We start from the raw sequence: 23,340 nt of genomic DNA, 5'->3' as shown, positions 1-23,340 counted from the left end.
TATGCGGAATACACGTCTACTTTCGCGGCTACTCCGGCAATTTATAAGCTGGGACGCGGTAGATATAACAAGCACATTGTTGTTGATGCACAGACTTGCACACCCCCATTAATTCTTTACAATCGATCTTCCCCTTCTATGTTGCACTAATGTTTTACTGTCTCACCAGATTCAGCTCACCTAAAAACCATTCGCCAACAAATGGTGCGACACCTCCTCAATATTAATCATCCTTCAGTCGAGGAAAGTATAATAGAATCAACAGATATATGGGCAAAAAATCTCAAATCTCTTTTCCACCTAGCCGCAGATCGATTTGGAGATGTCAGCTGGGAATGTGCAGGCTTGCCCGAGAAAATATGGGGTCATAAGGGTGAGTATTGTCTTCATAGTCTTTCGGCTGACGTATAGCCATCATTTATGCTCGAGCACCCAGTAAGTGATTAGTGCGACATTATTACAGTTTCCTTTGACGCTGATTCGTGGATCTGAACTGAAAGAAACCTTCAAGGAGCGCTATTTCCGGTATAACGCTCTGAACTCGTCTCCACTCGGGGTGTCATCTACTTCACAATCTCACCATTCTCAGCCGTCCGTTTCGTCCCTTTACTCCCTTTATCAAAATCAGCATCCGTCCGCTTCTCACACCGCACTTCCGGCCTTGGACAGGGAGAGCACTATCAGACTCAATCTGTTGGAGGACGACGTGTTGTTGCTAGACAGTGTGGATAGTATCGAGCTGTTCAGGGCTCAGCTGGAGTGAGTTTTTGTCATCTTCTTTAGCTGTCACGAATTGAGGGCTTTCGCTAAATTGTATCAGATGGCTATATACCGGCGAAGGTCTGGGAGATGTAGTTGAATGGATTAGTCATAATGGAACGGAGAGCATTGGCGATGAGTTATCCAGCTTCGTTGGACGGCGAGGTGACTTCAAACAACGTCAAGATCGGCTCAGCCAAGATCTCACGTACATGTGGCGAAGCAAATTGTATGCTGATGTCCGCATACATCTGGATCAACCCGCTACGGAAACGTCGATTTCGGACGATTCAGATCACTCTGTCGATTCCTTGTCTTCGACCGCTGTATTTGCTTCCCATCGATTTATTCTAGTCAGTCGCTCGCCTTACTTCGCTTCGGTATTCCTCAATACCTCATCGTTTTCTCCTTCCTCGCTCGATGTCCACTTGCCTGTTCCGCCGTTCACTCCAGCGTCTTTGCATTTTTGTCTTGGATTCATGTATGCCGGACATCTGGATTTCTCACATCGCACCTTCGATCTGTCAACTGCGTTTCAAATTCATCGTGCAGCAACATACTTGCAACTGGATTCCCTTGTCAGCGAGATTGAAGCCCGGATTGTGCATGATTTTTGTCACGGGCTGGAATGGGACGCTTGCCGCTGCAAGAAGTGTATCGCTCGTGCACCTCGGGTCTGGTCATTTGCTTTGGCAGATGAGGTCTGTGCTACAGCTCTGGAGCATCGAGCGATGTCTTATCTTGTTAGAGGCTGGAAAGATACGTGGGGCAGAGAAGTTGGTTTGGTCGAAGTCAAAGAAAGGCGCCGGATGGTGGAAAGCGTCGCAGAAATGATCAGTCCAGTCAGTATCACGTCGACCCTCACTTCAATCCATCGCATCCGAACAAGACTAGACCTCGCAATCAGAGCGGGAACGGCGGCCAACGACGGTTGGGTCGACGCTGTATCTCAAATGGTAAACGACATTGACAGCTATACTTCGCATCTTATACTCAGTCATTTTCCAGCAGTCTCACAAAGTGTCGAACTTTGGGATTTGGTATCAGGGAATTCATTTAGCTCGGATCTCCTGGAAGACATTATGGATCGATTAGTACAACAATGTGGATCACCCCATGGAGTTCACTATGCCCCTCTTGTCTATCAAGTGAGTGATTTTCATATGCAGGTCGAAGGCAGTCAATCTGATCGTTTGCAGGCTCTCGTATCATCTCTTTTGATGAAGATGGAAACGTTTTCCATTCAACGTGGCCTGCCCGTGAGATCGGAAGCTCGCTCAATCATTGACAGCTCAAAGAGCAGGATCCTTCAAAACATCAGTCGCCATTGGATGCAGATCAAAAACGAAGACGGTTTTCATGCAATTGATACTTGGGCAATCAAGGAAATTAGTGATGGTAAGTCAATCTTCATGAAAGTGCGCTGAAATGATAAGAAATAGGTATTTCCTATGAAGAGCTCATTAACAGCGGAGATATACCGCATGCCTCGCGCCCCATCTCTCCGATTCGACCTTCATCCAAGTTGATGCTGCCTGCTGCCAATGTTGTCGGAATGCCAGAGAGTTTGGCTAGACGCTCGAAGTCATCAACAGCCCCGAGCAGGGACATAAGTCTATCGGAATCATCTCGTTCGGCTGGCGATCCCTCTTCTAGCACGGGATCTGGCCTTAAACGATTGCGACTCGGCAGTTCGGTCTCGACGACCTCATCCGTCAACAACCTTCCGAGACCACATCCGAGGCCACGCGATACGAAGACCTCACAAGGGATCACGCGCTTAAATCGTCTCACTTCGAGTGATGCTGTACCATGCGACTCGCAACTCCATTTTCCTACTGCCCATCCTGTGTCTCCGGCTGCGAGCACTGTCAACATCTCAAAACTCGCTGACAGTCCCCGTATCAACCGGTCGTCTCCAGTCAGAACACTTGTCGACAACCAGATATCGTCAGCTTCCACGTCAGCTAAACCCCACTCACGAACAGCTACTCCCACTGCAAGTTCTCCGAGCAACTCTGCTGCTGCAGCTCGATCCTCCACCAGATCCCCAAACTATAATGTGCGCGTCCAAAATTCAGTCTCCCAATCTCTTCTCCCAAAAGCTCGACCGACCCCTTCTGCCAGCAATCTACCTGAATCTAGTTCGGGATCCGAGTCTCTGCGCTCATCAAGTCTGCGATCACGATCCTTGGTCAACTCAAAGCTCTCCGACGTGTCCATCGACCAACGCGAAGAACGACAAATTTATGACCCATCTTATAGCTCGTCCATCTCGAGAGATGGGATCACAAATCGTGTTCAATCTTCAGCGATCTCGCGTATACCTTCGGTATCATCTTCCGTATCAGGTGGGACACAAGGGATTACTTCACGCACGATCCGAACGGCCAATGCAAAACCTAACATCAGGTTGCATAAGCTTGAAACTCGCCTTTATCCTGAAGTATTGCCGCGCGCAGCGGCGCAGCAACGCTCTGTCCATGCTGCTCAACGAAGTCTGAAGAAGGCCTTACCACTCATGCAAGCTCAACGACCAGTACCGTCGGACACTGCCTACGGAGCTGCTGATGCCTTCTCCACCATTTCTGGTTCAAAAACATCATGCGATGATGTGCCGTGGGATGGTCCCGGTCTTATTCTCAACATTGGTATTCCGTGCATATCGTCACTGGCTGGAAGCCGAACCAGGTTCAAAGCAAGCATCCGCTATATCGGACATATGCACAACGTGAGTGCGCCATAATCTCTACCATCGCTTACACGTTGTCAGTCGCAGGGTCCATTTATAGGAATTGAAATTCCTGCGGTTTCGCAATTGGGATTGGCAACCTTACCTTCTGGTGCCAAAGGTGGTGTAAGCTACTTTTCTCTTTCGCCTCCGGTGACTGGTGCCGCTGGCCAAACGTCGAGCACGACTCGCGTCAAACGCCTCGTAGGAAGTCAGATTGCATCAGCAACATATGCTGGGCATACTGTCGATTTAAAGGAAAAGGAACCTTCTGCAGTATGGAGCAGACCAGGCTGTTCTGCTGATCGGCCGTCAAAGGAGACCAAGCACGACGTCGGGGTCTTGTTCATTAGACCCAGCGAAGTAGTATTCATCTTGAGTTCGGAGTGATCGACAAAGTCTAAATGTAAATACATGCAGATGATAGCCCGAGCTCCATAAAGGTCATGCATGGTGCGGTGAGGTGGAATTTTATGATCAGGATGGGTTATTACTCAGACAGCAAGCGGTGTCGCACATCGCAAAGACTGGGGTAGCAAGCACGTTCAAAGCAACAACGGTTCACATATGACCCAGATGATTCAATTCATCTCTACCATGCAAAGAGTATGAAAGAGTACAAAGAATGGCCGTAAAGGGTGACAGGGGAAATCGGGGTAGAAGCTGTGTTGGATTTTGTTTTTGCTCTTAAAGGTTGAGCTTGGTTCGTCGCCAGTGTCGTCTTTTGGCGTTGTACTAATCGAATCAGATAAAGATGTCAGCATATGATCGGTCAGAGTAGACGATAGTTTCCGTTTCGTGTATATGACCATCACAACTACTAAGCTGGAGGAAAGGGGAAGAAACATGATGATGTGATCGTTTCGAACCGAATCGACTCATAGTGATATCGGGAAGATGAGCAATAGAAAATACTGACTTGGATGGTGTCTGATAATCCAGAAGATTGCATTATCAGCATTCTATCCTTGTTTCAAAGTTACGTGCTGAACACGTCTGAATGAAACTCACTATCGGTCTTAAGACGGAACCATTGAGGAATGGGTCTGTTTTGACGAGCCTTCTTGGCAAGCTTTTGCTTGATGATGAAAGTCTTTTGGGAAGGCTGATGGACGAGAAAAATGGGATTATATCAGTATTCGCCTTCTATACTTTCAGAATTGTTAAGTAACAGTAGGAGGAATTGACTAGGATCTGGACAGCGTAGGTTGGTCTGAGATGATGGGTTTATCTGATTGAGATATGTAAACGGAGTTGGTCGATAATGTTGTTCCAGTTCTACAGGTTTATCTTTACCTCCAACATCCCTTGCACCACTTTTCCCCTTCAACTCGTCATCAACGTTCGATCTACCTTCCAGAGGTCCACCTAGTCTCTCTTCATGTGATCTTTCCATTTTCCAAACATCCCCGTTCTCTCCCAGTTCATGAATCCATTCTATCCAATCCATAGTATCCATTATATCTTTTTTCCTCGTCCATTGCATTTTTCCATTGTATATCCTATTCTTTCTCCCTCATTCTCTAAGGCGACGCCGAGAGCTAGGTCGATGTGAAAGGATGTATAACTCACCATCTTTGATTTTGGTCTTTTCTACTTGAAGGATGAAGAAAGAGAACTCTTAGTGCTGATATGGATGATTAAAACGTTGAATCCTACGATACACCACAACTCACTCTCACCGAATTCGCTCTCCCACTCTCTCTCATACATTCAGGTGGTAAAAGGGGGGAAAAGTAAAAACTGAATGTGGCAGTTTCGTCTATTTCAAAGACACATGGCTCAAAACGCCGATTCTTCTCTTCGGGATTTTCACGATGTGTGGCAGTCATTCAAGAGTGATTTCCGAACAGGAGGGTGGCAAAGGTGGAGGTTGACAAAAAAAGGTGGAGGTTATCCTGTTGATTACATGTATTCGTATTGATTCCGCTGCCATCTGTATTGATACGGCCGTGTGAGGGTGGAAAATAGCCTTTTCATCTGAATCCCAATTAGGGTAACTTTGTTAATTGTAATTAGTAATTTTAAATGAAAGAACCGGGATCAGAATCCTAATCAAAGGTAGTAACCCCCAATTGCATCTCTCACTTCGGTTATTCAAATGGGAATCATCATGATATGATCAGATTCGCCTATTTCATCCCATCTCATTTGATTTAGTTCTTTGCATTTGACAAAGCTGAATCAGGTAATAATATATATCAATTGTCATAACAGTCAACTTAAACATAGAAACTACTGTGCAAATCAGCTTTGTAATAAATCCTACAGCCTGACCTTGCTTTCACATTCATTCGAAAAACGCCTTGACCATCAGTCTGCGCAATCATCGATACACTGAATTCCACTCTGAACCAGATCGATACGTTCTTTCCCATCTTTCTGGCACCTAATTGTTCTCTCTTGGCGCGTAGTCGCCACAGTTGTTAATACTCCATCACCGGTCCAACTGGAAGATATCATAATTAATACACCATCATAGACAAATGCACAATCACATCCCAATGACAATGGCAGCGTATCATCCTTATTCGAACCCGGATTTCTTGATGGACGGTAGTGATCCATCTGTTTCGCCGACTGGATCAGATCAAACTCAACAAGCGAACCCATCAGATTTAGGAGGTGGTGTTGGGAAATGGATAGGTGGTTCGAAAGCAGCACCTGTGAAAGCCGCTTGTCTGAGCTGCAGAACCAAGAAAGCTAAATGTGATGGGAAGCAGCCCGTCTGCGGACAGGTGAGTTCCCCTTCTATATGCCTTGTCCCAGAATATGGTCCGGTGTTAACGGATTGAATAATAGTGTGCGAGAAAGAATCTGGAATGTGTCTTTGTGAAATCACGTAGAGGAGGTGCGAGAAAGAGACGTCCAGGTGAGATCCCGTTTATAGAAAAGGTGACAGCAGTTGCATGACCCAACAAGCTGATGTATGTTCCCTTGCCCGCGTTCAGCCATTGCACCTACTGCTCTTGCGGAATTCTTAAAGAAGCTGGATAGTCTGCTCATGGCACCAAGTCTCGATCATGGTCCCTCGACTGATGCGAGCGACAGCGAGATCGACCCCAATGAAGATACTTCTGAAGTGGTCTTGCAGTTCGCCACTAGGGAAGAAGTGTGAGTGCTTTGCAATCCCTTTTGTCTATCCGCTTAAAAGGAGTCACACTAATCAACAAAACCTTGTCTCAAATTAGGTTTGAACGTTATTATACCGATGTTCACCCGTTCGTCACGGTCATGCCACCTCGGACGTTCCTGCAAACAATTTTACCCACGCTCCTTCCATCGTCACCATTCTTACTGGCGGTTCAAACCATACTCGTTCTCGTGCCTCATCCAAAAGATCCTAATTCCAAATCTTCCCGTTCGAAACGTATGCGCCAAGCAGCTTCGCAATCCTTCGCTGATCAAGCTATGCGATTGGTCGACCAAATGTCAGAAAGTGGAAATCTGAACATTGAGTGTGTACAAGCTGTATCCATAGTAGCTTTGTGGGAATGGTCAAGCCTGGGAAGTGTCTCCAAGAATCGAGCACGTGCTCAACAAGCTGTTCGATTAGCTATGCAACTTGGTTTACATGAAATGGACAGATACTCTCAAACACCTCTCGATGTCAATGTGAATGAGAATGGAAGGACTATAGAGGGAGTGGATTGGCAAAGAGACATGGCGCGTAGAACATGGTGGACGACTTACGTTTGTCAATTGACGGCAGCTCTGGTCACTGGACAACAACCCATCGTAGGACCTGATGATCCGGGAGTCTTTGTCAATTACCCTATATGCCAAGTAATGGATCGCTCTTGGGAGAATTTCATCGAAACTGTCAAACAGACCCTAAGAGTGGCCAATCTAGTCACAAGCGTCTATTTCCCAGATCTTGCGAATAACGGCGGAGCTGAAAGTGGTCTCTTTTCGGCGAATCATGCAACTCATACAACAGATAGCGCTGGAGTGAGGGAGAAAATGTACGATATGGATAAGAAAATCATGGATCTCATCAAACAAGCGGAGAAAACTGCAGTAGTCGATCTGGTACCCGGTGGAGAAGAAGAAGTGACTAGAAATCAACAACTTCAAGCTAGACTCGGTTTAGCGGTCGTACATATCCACATTCATAGATGGCAAGCTTTCCCGGAAGTTTCACTCTTCAGTAAGAAAATATGTGGTTTACCTCAAGCTCCTGATTTTGTCGATTCTCCTGCGACTCAAGAAGGTTACATCGATACTCCGCCTACTTTAGGTAATCAAGGGAATCACCAGCCTCTGACTTCACCTGGCAGACTAGTCTCTGGGATATCTCAACAAGACCCACATATGCCTTATTCCGCTCCTGCTGTGAATTACATGACTCATCAAGGATACGACCAGATGCTTTACACCAATGGTCAGGGATTAAATTCTGATTCTAATGGTGACTATTCACATGGTCATGATATAAATCAGTATGTCGAAAATGCCCTTCAACCAAGTGATTGGACGTCTTACGAGAATTCTAGTGGGGCCGATGGGGTATACAATTATGGAATGGTTGATGATATGTGGGCACCGGAAACGTATCCCGAAAGTTTACCTGCGCCATGGTTCTCATATCCTGGTGGAGCAGCGAACTTGTACGCACCGGTACATCAAGAACCTCATCATTATCCTGAAATGACAGCTTCCATCGTACCTATTCAAACTCCCCCACCTTTAAACCAAAGATCTTCAGTAACACCCTCGGATGCAGAATCAAACAGCAGAAGAGTCTCACTTGGATCTTCAAGTATTGCAGGTTCGAATAAACCGCACAAAGCTTGGGGTGTAGATGATAAATCTGATAAAGTGTTACCACCACCTGATGTTCAGAAATTAGATGTTTTCCCTCCAGGTATAAGTTTGGCAAGATGTGCTACAGCTGCTCATACCATCGTGAGATTGGAAGTGCTTCATAGATCTGCTGTCATAGCAATGTGGGATGGACCGTGAGTTTACGATTTGAGCCTGGCCAGAAACATGATCAGCATAGCATTCGTCGTCCCCCCTGTCACGTCGATCGATCAGCTAATCGTTATTTTTTCCTGTTGCCTAATGTAGTCCTAAATGGCCACCATTCTGTTCATGTGGTTTAGTAACAGGTGCCTACGCTTTCTTACTCCTTGCACTGGCGGTACAAGCGGAAAATACATTCAGTGGATATACCAACTCTAGGTCGGAAGAAGTAGAAGCTCTTCTGACCAATGTCAAAGTTATCTTGGCTGGGTTGGAAGCTTATGGAACTATGTGGGCTGGTATCGATACTATGGCGGGTGAGTGATCATTTTTAAGTGATGTCGGATGGATACCCAATGGAAGGAGAGCCTATGTGCGGTTTCATGATCTTGCACCGTCACGAGTGGTGATTCCCGATTACCATAAGAATCGGATTGTATTGATTATTATGCTAATTCATGTTTCGGTCTTAGGAGAAGTAAGAGCGGCTCTGGAAGCAGCCACCCGGCTACCATTCGAAGTATCCACTCAGATTGAGAATGCAGGAACTGCTTCTCCAAGTACTCAAGGTGGAAGAGATTGATAGCTCAAGAAGGTGACAGTCACAGATGGAGGAAGCCAATGTATCATGATTGTCGTGTCGTTTGATACCGCATCAAAGAAGGGGAAATGAAATAATCAACCTTAGTCTTGTAAATTCTCCATGTTTCCTTGGTATATTCAAAGTAACATAATCACATTGTTTTTCGGTTTCTTTATAAATATTTTAATTGTTTTAATAATATAAAAATAGATTTTTGTACAGCGTAAAATGAAAATGAAGATGAAAGTCTCTTGTCAAGTAAATTATTTTCGACATACTTATCCATACCAAATACCGAATACTAATTACTATTTACTTGTCATCTTGCATCTACTGACTATTTGACTTTGTCATCTCGTCTCCTCTCATCTCATTTCGTACCCACCAAAATTTAACCTTCTGGCACTTTTAGGTTGCCTCTCTTTACCCAGTGAATACCTCTTATTCCCAACTCGTAACTGAAGGTCAAACGAAAGGTTGAATCTCCTTTTCCTTCTTTTATTTGCAAGTGAGTATGAATGAGCAGATTTAACAGGTGCTGAGATTGCCGAGTAAGGTTGTATCAAGTGGGTTGAACGGGATGTCATAGGTGTTTGAGCCACTCGACGTGCACGGGCTGTTCGAGCTGTTCGGGCGGTAGAGTATCCTGAGTGAGGATGAGGGAGGGATCTATGATTGTATCGGACACAATTAGTACTTATCACAAGGCCCGGAAGTCAGTCGTGTACGAAAAGGGGAGATAATCTGAGCGAGGTATATCTGAAGGGAGTAAAATTGGGAGAGAGGTGTTTGTTTGAACTCGGGATAATCACAGAGTGGGACGTAGACCTTCCAGATGTTCCTCACAGCGCGACTCGTATAGTACACATGGAACCACCATTCAACTGAATCTTTCCGTAGAGACTCGAACGATGAAACGTCATTCCACTCACCCATCAACCCTTATCCTCAATGCAACTCTCTTCTTCCTCTCTCTCCATCTTTCTTTCCTCCTTTCCCTTTCTAGTTCTTTGGCATCCACTCTTTGTCCTTCGTGAAGTTCGAATCCTGGTCTCGCATGTGCATGTGTGAGAGTATGACCTTGACTAAAGCTGAAGGAGTGCATGTCGTGATTATTGGTGTTTGGCAAGTTGTCATTTGGATCGTTAGTGCATCTTGAAATATCAATACTGGGTCTTTCGTGGAAAGCGGATTCATTGTTAATATGGTTGTTGTCACGGGTATCAGTACCAATGCCATTTCCATTTCCGTTTCCATTACCATTGTTCTTAATGGCTGCGCCTGGGTTGAATGGATCGATAAATGGGACAAGGGCAGGAGTAGTAGTAGCTGTGAAGCTTGATTCTCTGTTCCTTTTCAACGGACGAGCTATGATAGAAGTCAGTGAATTGATCGATGACCTGTGTCCTATATCATGTCCGGGCCCATTCGAGCTCCTATGATGGGCGAAAGATGGTCGCCGAGAGAGTGATATTGACATTGATGATTTCTTGTGAGTCAATATAGGCTGTTGCCGTTCATGCTCCATATTCATCGGTAAGGCAGTCAACAGACCTGCTTGGATCGAATGGTCTAAAGGCGGATAAACATGTTCCGGGGCAAGTGGGATCGCAAGTGGTCTAATCGTAATTCTCAAGGTCAGTCACATGGTTACCAGTTCTGGATTCGTGTCATATATTCCATAATACCCCAATACCGATGAAAGGATTGAGGATGCTAATGTGATGAGTAAAGAGTATTCCAAATTCCAACCATTCGTATAAACCTGTCAGGAAAACACGACGATATAGGTATTCCTAGCTGCTGAACGAACATAGCTGGGAAGTCCACATGAAACATAAATCATGAAACTCACGTAGTATCCAACGGGTGGGGTACTTCAGCTGTAGTGACGAATGAACCTTGGATATATAGACTATGGTCCTCATGTTAGCTATAATTACTCTTATGTTCAGATACCATCGAGAGCAATAAATCTCCAGGACAGCGATCAAGAACCGCATATCATGTCATGCTGTTACTGTATTGGTCCAATCAATTCTCATCTTGCCAGTGGACAGTAATGATTCATCCCTTCCCATCCCGTATCGCACGAAGACCAGGCCGATGAGTGTGAGACATTATATATCTCCCTTATTATCCAACTCACTTTAGACAATCAACACTACCTTTCCCTCCACCACTAACATCCCATAACCCTCTCAAATGCATTCCCATAATTTTCCTCTTCTTATCCCATTTAACACCTACCTGATCTAATTTTCCCGCTAAATCAATGGATACCTTCATCAACTCTTTCGGGTGATTTCGATGAGGATAGAATTGTCTAGAAATCAATAATGCGATTTGAAGTGATTCCAAATTCGTTAATCTCCTATAGGTGACTTTGGGCAGATTAGTAGGCGAGCAGTGATCTGGATCTGGAAATCCATACTTTCGCAAAATTCCTGAATCTGATGATGGACCTGGAGATGGAAATGGAAATGGACGTGGACATGGAAGGGGAGTGGGAGGTCTGGTCACTTTGGAAGGTATCCCTGAATAAGAAGGTAATAAAGGCGATAGAATTGATAAAATAGGTTGTGGGACAGATGATGATGATGTAGGAGAAAACGAATCCCCTATTCTAGGAGACAAGATCAATGATGCCAATAAAGCAGAGGGTGTTCTAGGTGACGTTATCACTAAAGGATCAAAGGGCATTTTGATTATATGTTTATAAGATTAGCTGAGATCGCTTTTGAAGAACAGTCGTTGTAATTCAGGTGTCGAAGTAGGTGAGAATCTTTATCACCTTGCTGGAATCCAAAGGACTCGGTCTTTCACTCTTCGTTGTTGGATCAGTGGTCACCTATTTTGGGATTCAATAGCGATAGTGGGCTCTTATTTTTTACTATTTGGCAGGCTTGATACCTGTTGACGATTATTTGCTTTCTCAGACGATGAATACTACTGACGATATGCAGATCGAGGGACCTGTATTGGTTGACTTGTAGAACATAGACTGGTCCACCAAAGGCAAAACTATGGGTTGCCATCACCTCAGACTCACAATTGAGATACCAGACTTGAAACGGTCGTCCACACCAAAGGATTTCGATAATCGCACACAAGTTTGGATTGATGGTGTGGGTCAGGATGAGATTGTCAAAGGACATCAACACTGGGATTTTGAGTCGAATGAAAGGAGAATTCAAGACGGAAACGTTAGTTGAGTATGTCATTGTAAAAGCCTTCCCCTAGATTTCGTAAAGCACTTTGTGGGGTGCATAAACCAATAGACCTGGTTGTTATCCCTATAATTGGCTATGGTACGGTCCGTGATTGACTATTGACCAAGTGGTATGACCACACCTGAGGTGTACCATATGTACTTTCTGTATTATAGGAGAACGTATTTATCCCTTGTTCATGGTATTTCCAGCTCCCTTCTTATTATCATCAGTGAAGTTTGCCCAATTCTCTTCTTTCAATCTCTTTTGTTCAGCTTTCTGTTCAGCTAAGGTTGAACCGTCGTTCTCGGCTGCTAATTCTAGTAATTCAGATTCCGTAGGAGCGTCATATGACGCTTGGCTATATAGAAGACCATTGTAATCAGCGGGTTTTTCCAAAGAGGACATCATTAAACCATACAATCGTCCTTCTACGGAAGTATACCCAAAAGATGGTGCGCTAAGAAACCACTCACCCTCCTCCAGTAATTATATTACCCCTTCTCTGTTCTTCTTGTAGATACTCATCAATAGTCATAGTTGGTAATCTCCAGCTCTGTTTGAAAACATCTCCTTTCAATCTTTCTCTATCGGACATTTGTTGAGTTGAAGGTAAAATCGTAAAAGGTCTCAAAACTTTTCCACCACCTGAGATTAATTCCCTTGGTTTATAATTTGAAGGTTGTCTATCTAATTTCCATGTATTATCAATAGTTTCTCCTTCTTCTCTTTTGATCTCTCTTGGATCTCGATCTCTTTCGGCGATAGATGTTATTGAAGCTGGTGCTGATGAGAGTAATTCCATTTCCATATATATAGATGATAATGAACTCAAAGTTAAAGTATGTAATAACCTTAAAATCAATAATATGCTGTGTCTTGAAGTTTCTTCATTATCTTCACCATTATTCACTGAAGTCGAGCCTGTATTAGTCGAAATTACAGATGGTCGACTCGTACTTGTATTTGATGATTTTGAATTAGAAGATGATTTAGAAAAAGATGGAAGTAGTGAAAGAAGGAATGTTATAGGTGAGGAAGAAGTTTCAGGATGATCTTTCAAAGAGCCCTATTATAGATTATGATAAAGGCATACAAGGTCAGCTTTCCCTCCTACTCGTCTTCAACTCGCTTTCAACTGGAAAGCGAATAAGCCATGCATGGCTTACGGATATCTTTTCTCTCAAATCCTTCTCCCTCTTATATTGTCTTATCTTAGCTTCTCTTTTCTTCGCTGGATCTTTAGGTGTAGAACTTGTTCCTCCAGCCATAGCTGCTGAATCAGCTTGTTCCTCCGGAGTGAGGACTTGGTATGAATCCAGTAATTCCAAATAAGTATTGTAGGCGGTCTACAATGTTTTTCCAAATCGTACTAAATCAGCATATGATGCAGTGGACCCTCTGGAAAAACGACACGATCGATTGTGATAGTGAAAGATGATTCACCTCTGATCTCTGTAGAGTTTCGATCCTATGATCCCTTCCGTTCAAACCACCTTTTTCTTCAGAAGAACCTATAACCCAACCCAAACTCATAAATACCAATTCCCTTTCTCCGACTTCATCAGCAGATTCGTTCTCCGAGAATATTCCCAGCGAGTGGATCATTCGCTGTATCAAATACAAGTTGTCCAGTGCTGATAAAAGGATCGATTGGGTAGATGCATCCGATAACGATAATGTATCATCGAATATAGGTTGGAGGGATTCAAGTGTTTGAGAGTAAAATTGAGGTAAAGGAAGATTGGTTGACATGGTTACCAGCTGGATTACAGGCGATCAATGGCCTCAATACTATATTTGAAGTTGAATGTGATGGTAATTTCTCGAGATGACAGATATGCTTGCTCATCATCATCAATCCATGTCATCTCATCATCTCATCATCCCTCTCTTCCCTTTCTTTCGTCTCTTTCGGATTAGATGGAAAAGGTCTCATCAATGTGGGGTCTCCAACCACCAATTCAGAGGTGTTTAAATACTACTCCCATTTTACAGTCCCCTGCTTCACCACCACCACCACCTTGCACCTACGCGTTGTTCATCATTCATATTTCATCATATTCATCATTTGATTCATCAATTATTGTATGATATATCTTCAATTCTCAACAGGCACAACACCTAGCAACACTCGACTTCCCAGTGTAATATCACAATGGCCATACCACCTGAACAGTACAGCTCATCATCACAGCTCGATGCAGCATCATCGTCATCGAGTGATCCAGCGAAAGCAGAACAAATCTACCGAGATATATTGTCGAGGAAAGCAGGTCAGTCCATATTCTGCTCCATCTCTTGTCCTCTGTCCTCCAAGAGGGACTGCATACGGCAAGATCCATCTCATCTGTCAGATTTCAAGCTGATTTGTGGGCTATATAGTGGACGAAGATGAACTCAGAGATCAAGAGACAGCTCTGGTGAAGCTCGGTGCATTATATAGAGATCACAAGTGAGCTTGACGAAAACCACCTCATCCGTCTGTTAAAAGGAGAAAAAGCAATTCTGATGAGTAGTCTCAAACGAATCCTAATAGTAAAGCACAAGAACTAGCTCAACTGGTGACGGATTCAAGGACTTTCATGTCACAAATTGCTAAAGCTAAAACAGCAAAACTGAGTGAGTGAATCTATCTCACTTGATGGAATGACCAAGATCCTAGGTCTTGAGACCATTATGTTTTATGGCTGACAATCAATAATCAACGTTGCTGACATCGCGATACAGTTCGAACTCTCATTGATTATTTCCCATCTTCATCAAGGGATTTGCAAATGAAAGTCACTAATGATAATATTACATGGGCAAGAGAAGAGAAGAGAGTGTTCTTGAGACAATCATTAGAGATTAAACTCATTGGATTGTGAGTTTCAGTCTCGGTTCTCATCATCGCGTATCTTCAGCTAGTCTTGACAGTCTGTGTGACTCTTGAAGCCGAGCTAAGATGTATTTTTGTGTTCTAGACAACTCGACTCGGAACAGTATAGAACAGCTTTAACGATGATTGAAACCTTACTCAAAGAATTGAAACAATTAGATGACAAAATAATCTTAACAGAGGTTTACTTATTAGAATCTAGAGCCGCTCATGCTATAAACAATTTACCCAGAGCCAAGGTAAGTTTGTTCGCAACTTTTACTACTGACGAGTATGATTTGGAGTCAAGGATATAAGCTGATGTACTGTTGATACCTCTCCTTGCCTCACTACGGATTCAACTCGAATCATTGAAAACAACCATAGACCGCACTTGCATCAGCAAGAACTACAGCCAACTCAATCTACTGTCCTCCTTTACTTCAAGCTCAACTAGATCTACAATCAGGTGCTATAATGGCAGATGATAAAGACTACAAAACCGGTTATTCTTATTTCTTCGAAGCCTTCGAAGGCTTCTCCCAAATCGACGAAAAAGATCCGAGAGCTTTAAGAGCGTTAAAGTACATGTTGTTATGTAAAATCATGATGAGTTTGGTGAGTTTGACGTTTCGAATCTTGAGCTGGAAGCGGGGACGATTGTGTGTCGTCAAGGGAAGTCCCACGAAGGAATTTCATGAGGTGTTATGTTAAAGTCCCTCTTACGACGGAGTCATCAAGCAATGATCGACGAGACTGGATCACAGAAGGTGGTCGGGTTCGGAAAATACAGGAAAGGTGCAGATTGACTGATGCCGTTTTTGCCCAACACAGCCTGACGACGTTCCACCTTTACTTTTACTAAAGTCGGCAGCTCCTCACGCAGGAAAAGATTTGGAGGCTATGCGAGCAACTGCAAAGGCATTAAAGGAGAGGAGTTTGGAGCTATTCAAGACTGCTTTGAAAGATTATCAAGAGCGTGAGTAGTGTCACATGGACTTGAGACCAATCCATATCCTTTCAGATACGAAACTCGATGACTGAGTCGCTGTTCATGGATAAAAATTAATCTTTGCTGACTTATGGTAATAAACTTGACTCATACGAATATGCAGAACTTCAACAAGACCCATTGATCAGATCTCATCTTTCACATCTATACGACACCTTGCTCGAGCAAAATTTAATCAGAGTTATCGAACCTTATTCCGCTGTTGAACTGTCTTGGATAGCTCAAGAAGTAGGACAGGGCCTGCAAGTGGTTGAAGAGAAGTGAGTTTGGTTCTGCTCTTGAGTCTCGATTGATTAGGGTAAAAGATTCCACCGATGACTACGATATTCGTCTCGGAAAAACAAGACAAGGAAGCTGAAATGTGGACAAATCGCTGATATTATTTAACCAATAAACAGGTTGAGTCAAATGATCTTGGATCAAGTATTTTACGGTGTATTAAATGAGCAAGTCGGTACTCTGGAAGTCTACAATGAACCTTCGGAAGATGTGAGTTACATTTCTGTTTTTTTCCCTTTTCTGTTTGAAACCTATATTGCATCCCTCGGAGAGGTGAATGAAACCAAAAGCAAAAAGCTAATGAATTGTTGTAATATAGCCAATGTATTCTACTGCTTTAGATACATTGAAACAAGTCGGTGACGTTGTGAAATCCTTATACGATAAAGTAAGTTCAAAAATTTCGTAGTATCTCTTTGATTTAATCTCAATGGGATTTTATGGCAATTGGGAAATCAACTGATTTCGATGCGCTGTCACTTTGCTTCATTAGGCTACAGGAGGTGCTTGAGCATGGTATCAGTTAAGATCAACCAGTAGGCAGGAAAGCAGCATGAAACTGTGATGTCTAGAAGAAGGAGTTCGAGTAGCTAGACTCGAATTTGAATTGAAAGGAGTTAACGTCAAGCACATGATTGTTTCGTAATCAATGCATAATCAGTCGACATGTTTTCCAAAGATGAGCAGCAATGAGTTGACAACTTCAAGTCATCACGATACGATGACACGAGTGATGCGGATATACCAATTAATACAAAATCATGTCTTGAGACATGTCACAATTCATATACTATATCAACAACAAATTACCTGACACAAATCAAGAAACAGACTTTTACATTAATAGCGATAAGACAGACTTCCCTCACTATCCCGGACAACACAAGTCAGATATCATATGTTTATCTACAACACAGCTCATCTTGTCACTTTGGTCAAGATGAGGGGAGACTTCATGCTCCTACTTTCCCATTCGTGTCTGTCAATTGCGAGGTCCCATCATTGAATCCCAAAACCCCGATATGTATCGCGCATGATAAGATTGACCAAACGAATGGTAACTCGGCCATAAAATCTATGATAGCCAATACCAATAGGATGATCATGTATGATCGATTGATCGGTTGATCGGTGATTATAGGTTGGAGTGATATGACCTGGTTTGGTTGTAATGAGAGATTTTAGTATCTTAGTATCAAATGATCCGTAACAGGTCATAGGGACTCCTTCGATCGATGGGATGAATCCAGGTAGCTACTCACTTTGACTATAAACACTAAGCTCCTGATCAGTTTGTGTCCAATTTGTCCATGCTTTAACACGTTTTTCACGCGATCAATTGACCCTTTAATTCTTTTCACCCTCTTCTGCTGAGAACGAACGGCCGCTGGGGGTGACGTCGAATTGAACGGTGAACCAAATTCACCTTCTGGACTGGGTAACGCTAATATGGTCCTTACCGGTGAAGTTGCAGGATAGACTTGAATATCTGAAATATCCTGTGGCAATAGAAGTTGAACAATTAGCTTTCCGGAGCCATAAAACACGCAAGGAAAATCCTAGCTGATTTGTGGAGTACATACTTGATTGATGAACCCTGATTCAGCTAGTTGGGGTTGATCAGGATCTTCAGTTCTAGAAGACCAAGGTGATCCTATTCTGATACTTCTTACCAACGCACCTGCCCGGGAGGAGAACGAAGGTGTACTTCGGATCTTCTCTCCCTAAATTGTATGTTTCAGATTAGCTTCAAGCTCATACGATCAAAGCATTTGTGAAGCCATAGTTACGGGCTTCCAGGATGGTTCCGTTGTCTGATGATCCAGCAGATGGAAAGTCAAAATCACTCACAAGACCTCTCAGACCCGCTCTGACCTTTTCAGCTCCAGGTCTTTCTTCAGGAATCAGACTTTCCAATTTGCTCAACAATACCAACAGATCTCGTGGAATGTGTCTTCTTTCAAGCGATTGTACGATTTCTGGTGTTGGTATGAACCTGTATGACCCGAAAAAGATTCAGATTGATGGCATTAGTGATGCCAAGACCTCCTCGAGTGTGCAGTCCTCCCGGCGGAATATAAATTAGATGAGGGACAGACGAAGCTTACCCAGGATATGATAGTATCTCTTTATGCAGTTCACTATAGTCTTCCGTGTCAGGATATGGAAGATGAAGAAATAACATCTTGTGAAGTATCATTCCTACATGAGTCTTTTAGCACACTGGAAATGCTTGGATGGAATCAACTGGAGTGCACTGAACGGGCTTACATACCTAATGACCACATATCTGCATGGGAGTCAGAAGGTCTCCAACGACCTTGACTATCTTGAATAAGGGTTTCAGGTGCCTTTTGACGAACATTAGCTAACCATTTTTTTCTCGCTCGCTATCTAACGTACCATATACCTAAAAACAAATTGTGTTAGAATTGATCCAACCGATGCCATGTCGTTATAATCGGACTCACTCCATAGTACCCGTATGACCCGTTCTTTCTCTTTGACCTCTCAGCATTTCTTCTGAAGTTCCAAAATCCGATAAGAGGGCTTTTGGTCTATATCACTGGTAGGTCAGGACTCCCCTTTGTTCAAAAGGAGAAAGTAGTCAGGTGAAATTTGACCTCACTCACATCAACTTGCCGTCTTCATGAAGCAGAAGGACATTCGAACATTTCAAATCCAGATGTAGAATAGAATTTGCGTGCTACAATGTAGCCCTTAGTCAGCCTGAAGAACGCGATCATCGCATTCCTTCTTGTGCCGTGAACAGGCTTAAAGGCGAGGCAAACCTTTTATTCGCTTCGAATGCTTCGAAATTATATAATGCTACTCACTAGAAAAGCTAAACCTTCCACTATTTCTCCAAACAATTTCATTATCTCTTCCATACCTAATAAAAGTACACCTCTCATTTCTTCTCTTCTTCTTTTTCCTTTTCCCGATGTTCCCTCTACTGCACTTTGTCTTCTTTTCTTGAACGCTTTGATCCTTTCTGCTTTAGGTAATTGACCCAGAGATTCCGAGTCTGCTATATCCCCGGCCGATAGATCGGGTCTAGGTTGATTGGTATGTGATCTAGTCAGAAGGTATGTATCGAGATTACCGGCTGTGGCAAATTGCATCAAAACGTGAAGAGCTGTAATTGGTGGACCGAAACTATGATCAAATGTCAGTTCAAGATCGTTGCTGTTGTTCATAGTTTATAGGAAGGTGGGTGGGGGTGAACAACGCGAATGGAGGAAAGATATATGCGAAAAAAGCTTTCCTCACTTGGAAAATCGAGTAACGTCAATCCAGGAATGATGATACGGTATTATATTTGGATGTCTTAGTGTTTCAAGTAATCGAACTTCTCTTAACATTTTGAATAGGTATGATTTGGATCTACCGACAGCTATCTTCTTTACTGCATACGTTCCTGCGGATTTTCGATAAATCACTTTTGATCAGTCAATTCCAAGAGGAGAACAGATTGAAGGAGATTCATGATACTCACCTAGAACGTTCCCACCTATAATATGAGTAGCTAAGAAGACGCTACCTTCAGCGCCCATACCAAGTTTACATTCTTCCTTGAAAAACCTTTCGTAATAACCTTTAGCAGGAAGATCCGCTTCATCAAGTCGATCGTCATTGTCATCTTCTTCCATCAAGGGGCTCTGATATCTTCTTCTGTTTCTGCCTCCAGGCGATGAAGTGGGTGTAGGTGAAGGTGAAGGTGAAGGTGAAGGTGGTCTCGAACCTTCATGAGCTTGTTCAAGTATTCTAAAATACCTGATTTGCTCATCATTGTTCCTTCTAGATCCTCGTGGAAGGCCACTAGGATCTATTTCTGAAGCGGTGGCATGACTCGTGCTCAACGGGAGTGATTGAGAACAATATGGACAAAGAGGTATGGTGGGTATATTTTCAATATTCGGTTCTAGCGTATCATCATCCATACCGAGTAATCGAAGTGGACGTCTAGATGATGACGCTGCAGCATTGATGCTGAGAGATGAAGATGGATGGGGTCGAACTTGCAGCGCGTGTGAAGGTGGGTGATATAGGATGAGTTGATTGGAAGTTTGCCTATATTCGTTTTTCTTTGATTAGCATGGACGACTGGGGAAAGTGAATTGAACACAGGGCGAAGAGAGGAAATCTTTGATTCTAACTTACCCAATAGGAGTCCATAGATGATACTGTGTCTCCATAATATCGTCATCCATGCTTGGAGAGATGATGAATCTGATGTCAGTCTTGCTGTGTAATGTTGACTGAAACTACGAAGTATTCAATACCAATAGGAAGATGATGATGATCACATTAATTATTAATGGATTTGTTTTGTTGGGTTCCCCGCATTCCACTTGTTACGGCAGCCATCAACTTTCCCACGGTGACGACGCGGACCTTTGTGGTGGCGGTGACGAGCGAGTTGATGATGAACGAGACACAGCATGCAGTTTCATGCATTCCGCATTCCACAAGTCAAAGTAATGTTAACAACGTTCCAGTCGGTATCCGTTCCAGACGCACTGCAAGGCTCTTTGACGCGTAAACTTTTCAATATAAAACCTACAGCACACTCAATCACGGACGGGATATTCAATTTGGAAAGCTGGTACACCGGGAAATCACTTCCCACTCGTTACTTCTCTGTTATCTCATCTTGATATCTTGCTCTTTGATCACCTCCTACCCGCTTGGCGTTGATCGAAAGAATAGACTGTCGTCATGACATCACTATTCAACTTCTCGGGACCACCAGTGGAGATAGAGATCAAACTTGCCGGTGAAGATGACAGGAGACAAGTTGAAGTGAAAGGGGAGAAAGATAAGAGGGAGATGTGTCCTGTTTATTATGATGGAGAAAGTGTAGTGGGTCAAGTGAGTTTTTCGGTCCTGTTCGTTTCTACATTGAACTTGGGCTAGGACGTCTAAAATTATGCATCACATCAAAACGTTACTATGTTCAGCGGAATGAAGACATAGTAACGGGAAAAAGAAGAGTTAGAATGGTAGATTCCGGAATATGCTTGCCTATTCTTGAATGTCCAAATCATTGGATAGCCTCCCCCTCATCGTGTATCATGGGGCTTGGGAAGAAGACATATACAATGCTCTTGATAACTAATGAGAAACTCCTTGATCGTAGGTAAATGTCAGAGTGAAAGATGGACGTAAATTTCAACATGATGGAATTAGGATTGAATTAATTGGATCCATAGGTTAGTCTAACATCTACAAGCAAGAACGACAACATAATGCTGACTCGTTTCTCTCTTTACTATGAAAACATAGAACTATTCTATGATAGAGGAAATCATTATGAATTCGTGTCATTATCTCAGGAATTAGCTTCAGCCGGTGAAATGCGTCAAGCTCAAACTTTTGATTTCATATTCAAGAATGTGGAGAAACAGTACGAATCGTATAGTGGTATCAATGTCAAATTACGGTGAGTCTTTCATTGCTTATGTTCAAGTTGAAAGTCTATGGATATCCTAGAAAAAGTGTTTTAAGGTGAGAGCGAAGTAAAAGTGGATTGCGAATATGTCGAATATCGAAATCAAAGCGGAACAAAGTAGACGTTAATTGGTTTTAACATCTTTGCGATTCTCACCTCAATCCCCTTAATTCGAGCTTTCACCTCATATCTGATATCTCCTCATTTCATATCATATCCATATATGATATCTTCCCTAACACACCCCACCCCTGTTCTCTCGCCGCTGTATGATTGTTCACTGACCCTCCTCATGATCTCCACACAAGGTACTACCTGCGAGTCTCACTGAATCGAACAGCTAAAGAGCGTGAAATTTGGGTCCACTCGTATCGTATGCCTCCAGAGGCTAACACAAGTATCAAGATGGAAGTTGGTATTGAAGATTGTCTACATATCGAGTTTGAGTATAACAAGGCCAAGTGAGTATTTTCCCAGATTATATATGAGCAGGTGACTCGCTGCTGCTAAAGAGTCGATCATGGGAGAGAATTGCTGACCTTCGATGGAATCTCTTTTCTCTTTTATCATCTTTCGATTCATTGCACTACCTGGTTGAATTGGAATAACGTAATCACTGTTCTTTTCTAATACTCGAAATGTGTGTATAGATACCACTTGAAAGACGTGATAGTCGGCAAGATTTATTTCTTGCTAGTCAGAATAAAGATCAAACATATGGAATTATCGATTATCAGAAGGGAGACAACAGGAGCACCGCCCAATCAATATAACGAATCTGAAACGATAACGAAATTTGAAATTATGGATGGCGCTCCAGTAAGAGGAGAAACGATTCCAATCAGATTGTTCTTGGGTGGATTCGAATTAACTCCAACTTTCAGAGACGTGAATAAAAAATTCTCAACTAGATATTATCTGAATTTGGTTTTGATAGATGAAGAAAATAGAAGATATTTTAAACAACAAGAAATCACTATTTTCCGTATTCCGTGAGTGGTCTTTTTGTTTTCCAGGTTTCTCTTTGGGAATTTGGAAACTCCTTTCTTTGATTTTTGGGGATATCACAATGACTGGAAGTACCAGGAACGAGAAAGAACTGTGAGCGATGAATGGAATCTTACTGGAAAGAAAGAGAGAGTAGTCGTAGAGCTTTCCGTGACGAAGAAAAGTCCATTAGTTATACTATATACTATGAACTACACGCTGACTCATTCCCCCTTTGACCTGTTCTGTAGGGAAAACTAAGGAATACCGCTTAACCTGAAACGAAACGAAAAGAATAAAAGAAAAGAGAAGAAAAAAAAGGAAAAAAGAGGTTGTGTAAACTAGAACCCATATATCCAATTTTGGGAAGAGAAAGAGAAGTATCCTCGTGTGGAACGAAGCACACCAGTAGAATTTTTGTAATGATTATACCCCCAAATGAATTTGATATAAAGCCGGTACATATATATATACATATATACCCCCGAATCTTT

The 23,340-nt window shown here is 42.9% G+C and overlaps 8 protein-coding genes across 8 annotated transcripts; 4 read left to right on the top strand and 4 right to left on the bottom strand.

The window, feature by feature from the left end:
• Nucleotides 1–201: 201 nt before the first annotated feature.
• Nucleotides 202–3,880, top strand: IL334_001993 (uncharacterized protein; the record flags this gene model as incomplete). The annotated part of the gene is made up of 7 exons (XM_062933740.1): nucleotides 202–373; nucleotides 430–435; nucleotides 501–759; nucleotides 821–1,907; nucleotides 1,959–2,157; nucleotides 2,202–3,490; nucleotides 3,533–3,880. The coding sequence occupies 7 exons, from the start codon at nucleotides 202–204 to the stop codon at nucleotides 3,878–3,880; spliced, it is 3,360 nt and encodes a 1,119-aa protein (XP_062789791.1).
• Nucleotides 3,881–4,622: 742 nt separating this feature from the next.
• Nucleotides 4,623–4,976, bottom strand: IL334_001992 (uncharacterized protein; the record flags this gene model as incomplete). Its single annotated transcript, XM_062933739.1, has 1 exon — nucleotides 4,623–4,976. The coding sequence occupies one exon, from the start codon at nucleotides 4,974–4,976 to the stop codon at nucleotides 4,623–4,625; it is 354 nt and encodes a 117-aa protein (XP_062789790.1).
• A 1,000-nt stretch (nucleotides 4,977–5,976) lies between these two features.
• Nucleotides 5,977–9,041, top strand: IL334_001991 (uncharacterized protein; the record flags this gene model as incomplete). Its single annotated transcript, XM_062933738.1, has 6 exons — nucleotides 5,977–6,228; nucleotides 6,293–6,362; nucleotides 6,442–6,604; nucleotides 6,682–8,451; nucleotides 8,564–8,775; nucleotides 8,932–9,041. The coding sequence occupies 6 exons, from the start codon at nucleotides 5,977–5,979 to the stop codon at nucleotides 9,039–9,041; spliced, it is 2,577 nt and encodes an 858-aa protein (XP_062789789.1).
• Nucleotides 9,042–9,406: 365 nt separating this feature from the next.
• Nucleotides 9,407–11,744, bottom strand: IL334_001990 (uncharacterized protein; the record flags this gene model as incomplete). The annotated part of the gene is made up of 4 exons (XM_062933737.1): nucleotides 9,407–9,710; nucleotides 9,974–10,660; nucleotides 10,897–10,956; nucleotides 11,191–11,744. The coding sequence occupies 4 exons, from the start codon at nucleotides 11,742–11,744 to the stop codon at nucleotides 9,407–9,409; spliced, it is 1,605 nt and encodes a 534-aa protein (XP_062789788.1).
• Nucleotides 11,745–12,439: 695 nt separating this feature from the next.
• IL334_001989 (uncharacterized protein) lies at nucleotides 12,440–14,008 on the bottom strand (the record flags this gene model as incomplete). Its single annotated transcript, XM_062933736.1, has 4 exons — nucleotides 12,440–12,614; nucleotides 12,730–13,322; nucleotides 13,423–13,602; nucleotides 13,700–14,008. 4 exons carry the CDS (start codon nucleotides 14,006–14,008, stop codon nucleotides 12,440–12,442), a joined length of 1,257 nt encoding a protein of 418 aa, XP_062789787.1.
• Nucleotides 14,009–14,411: 403 nt separating this feature from the next.
• On the top strand, nucleotides 14,412–16,915 carry IL334_001988 (uncharacterized protein; the record flags this gene model as incomplete). Its single annotated transcript, XM_062933735.1, has 11 exons — nucleotides 14,412–14,529; nucleotides 14,639–14,708; nucleotides 14,793–14,875; nucleotides 14,984–15,119; nucleotides 15,220–15,373; nucleotides 15,501–15,731; nucleotides 15,948–16,092; nucleotides 16,229–16,385; nucleotides 16,524–16,614; nucleotides 16,724–16,792; nucleotides 16,898–16,915. 11 exons carry the CDS (start codon nucleotides 14,412–14,414, stop codon nucleotides 16,913–16,915), a joined length of 1,272 nt encoding a protein of 423 aa, XP_062789786.1.
• A 442-nt stretch (nucleotides 16,916–17,357) lies between these two features.
• Nucleotides 17,358–20,618, bottom strand: IL334_001987 (uncharacterized protein; the record flags this gene model as incomplete). The annotated part of the gene is made up of 13 exons (XM_062933734.1): nucleotides 17,358–17,561; nucleotides 17,667–17,903; nucleotides 17,988–18,128; nucleotides 18,256–18,400; nucleotides 18,513–18,606; nucleotides 18,680–18,755; nucleotides 18,808–18,814; nucleotides 18,876–18,962; nucleotides 19,038–19,111; nucleotides 19,242–19,563; nucleotides 19,678–19,825; nucleotides 19,904–20,478; nucleotides 20,569–20,618. 13 exons carry the CDS (start codon nucleotides 20,616–20,618, stop codon nucleotides 17,358–17,360), a joined length of 2,160 nt encoding a protein of 719 aa, XP_062789785.1.
• A 508-nt stretch (nucleotides 20,619–21,126) lies between these two features.
• Nucleotides 21,127–22,855, top strand: IL334_001986 (uncharacterized protein; the record flags this gene model as incomplete). The annotated part of the gene is made up of 5 exons (XM_062933733.1): nucleotides 21,127–21,279; nucleotides 21,548–21,620; nucleotides 21,694–21,850; nucleotides 22,168–22,320; nucleotides 22,510–22,855. 5 exons carry the CDS (start codon nucleotides 21,127–21,129, stop codon nucleotides 22,853–22,855), a joined length of 882 nt encoding a protein of 293 aa, XP_062789784.1.
• Between the last annotated feature and the right edge of the window lie 485 nt (nucleotides 22,856–23,340).

This window comes from Kwoniella shivajii, chromosome 2 (assembly GCF_035658355.1).
Source record: "Kwoniella shivajii chromosome 2, complete sequence".
Lineage (NCBI taxonomy): Eukaryota > Fungi > Basidiomycota > Tremellomycetes > Tremellales > Cryptococcaceae > Kwoniella > Kwoniella shivajii.
This window is presented reverse-complemented; position numbering and strand designations above follow the sequence as displayed.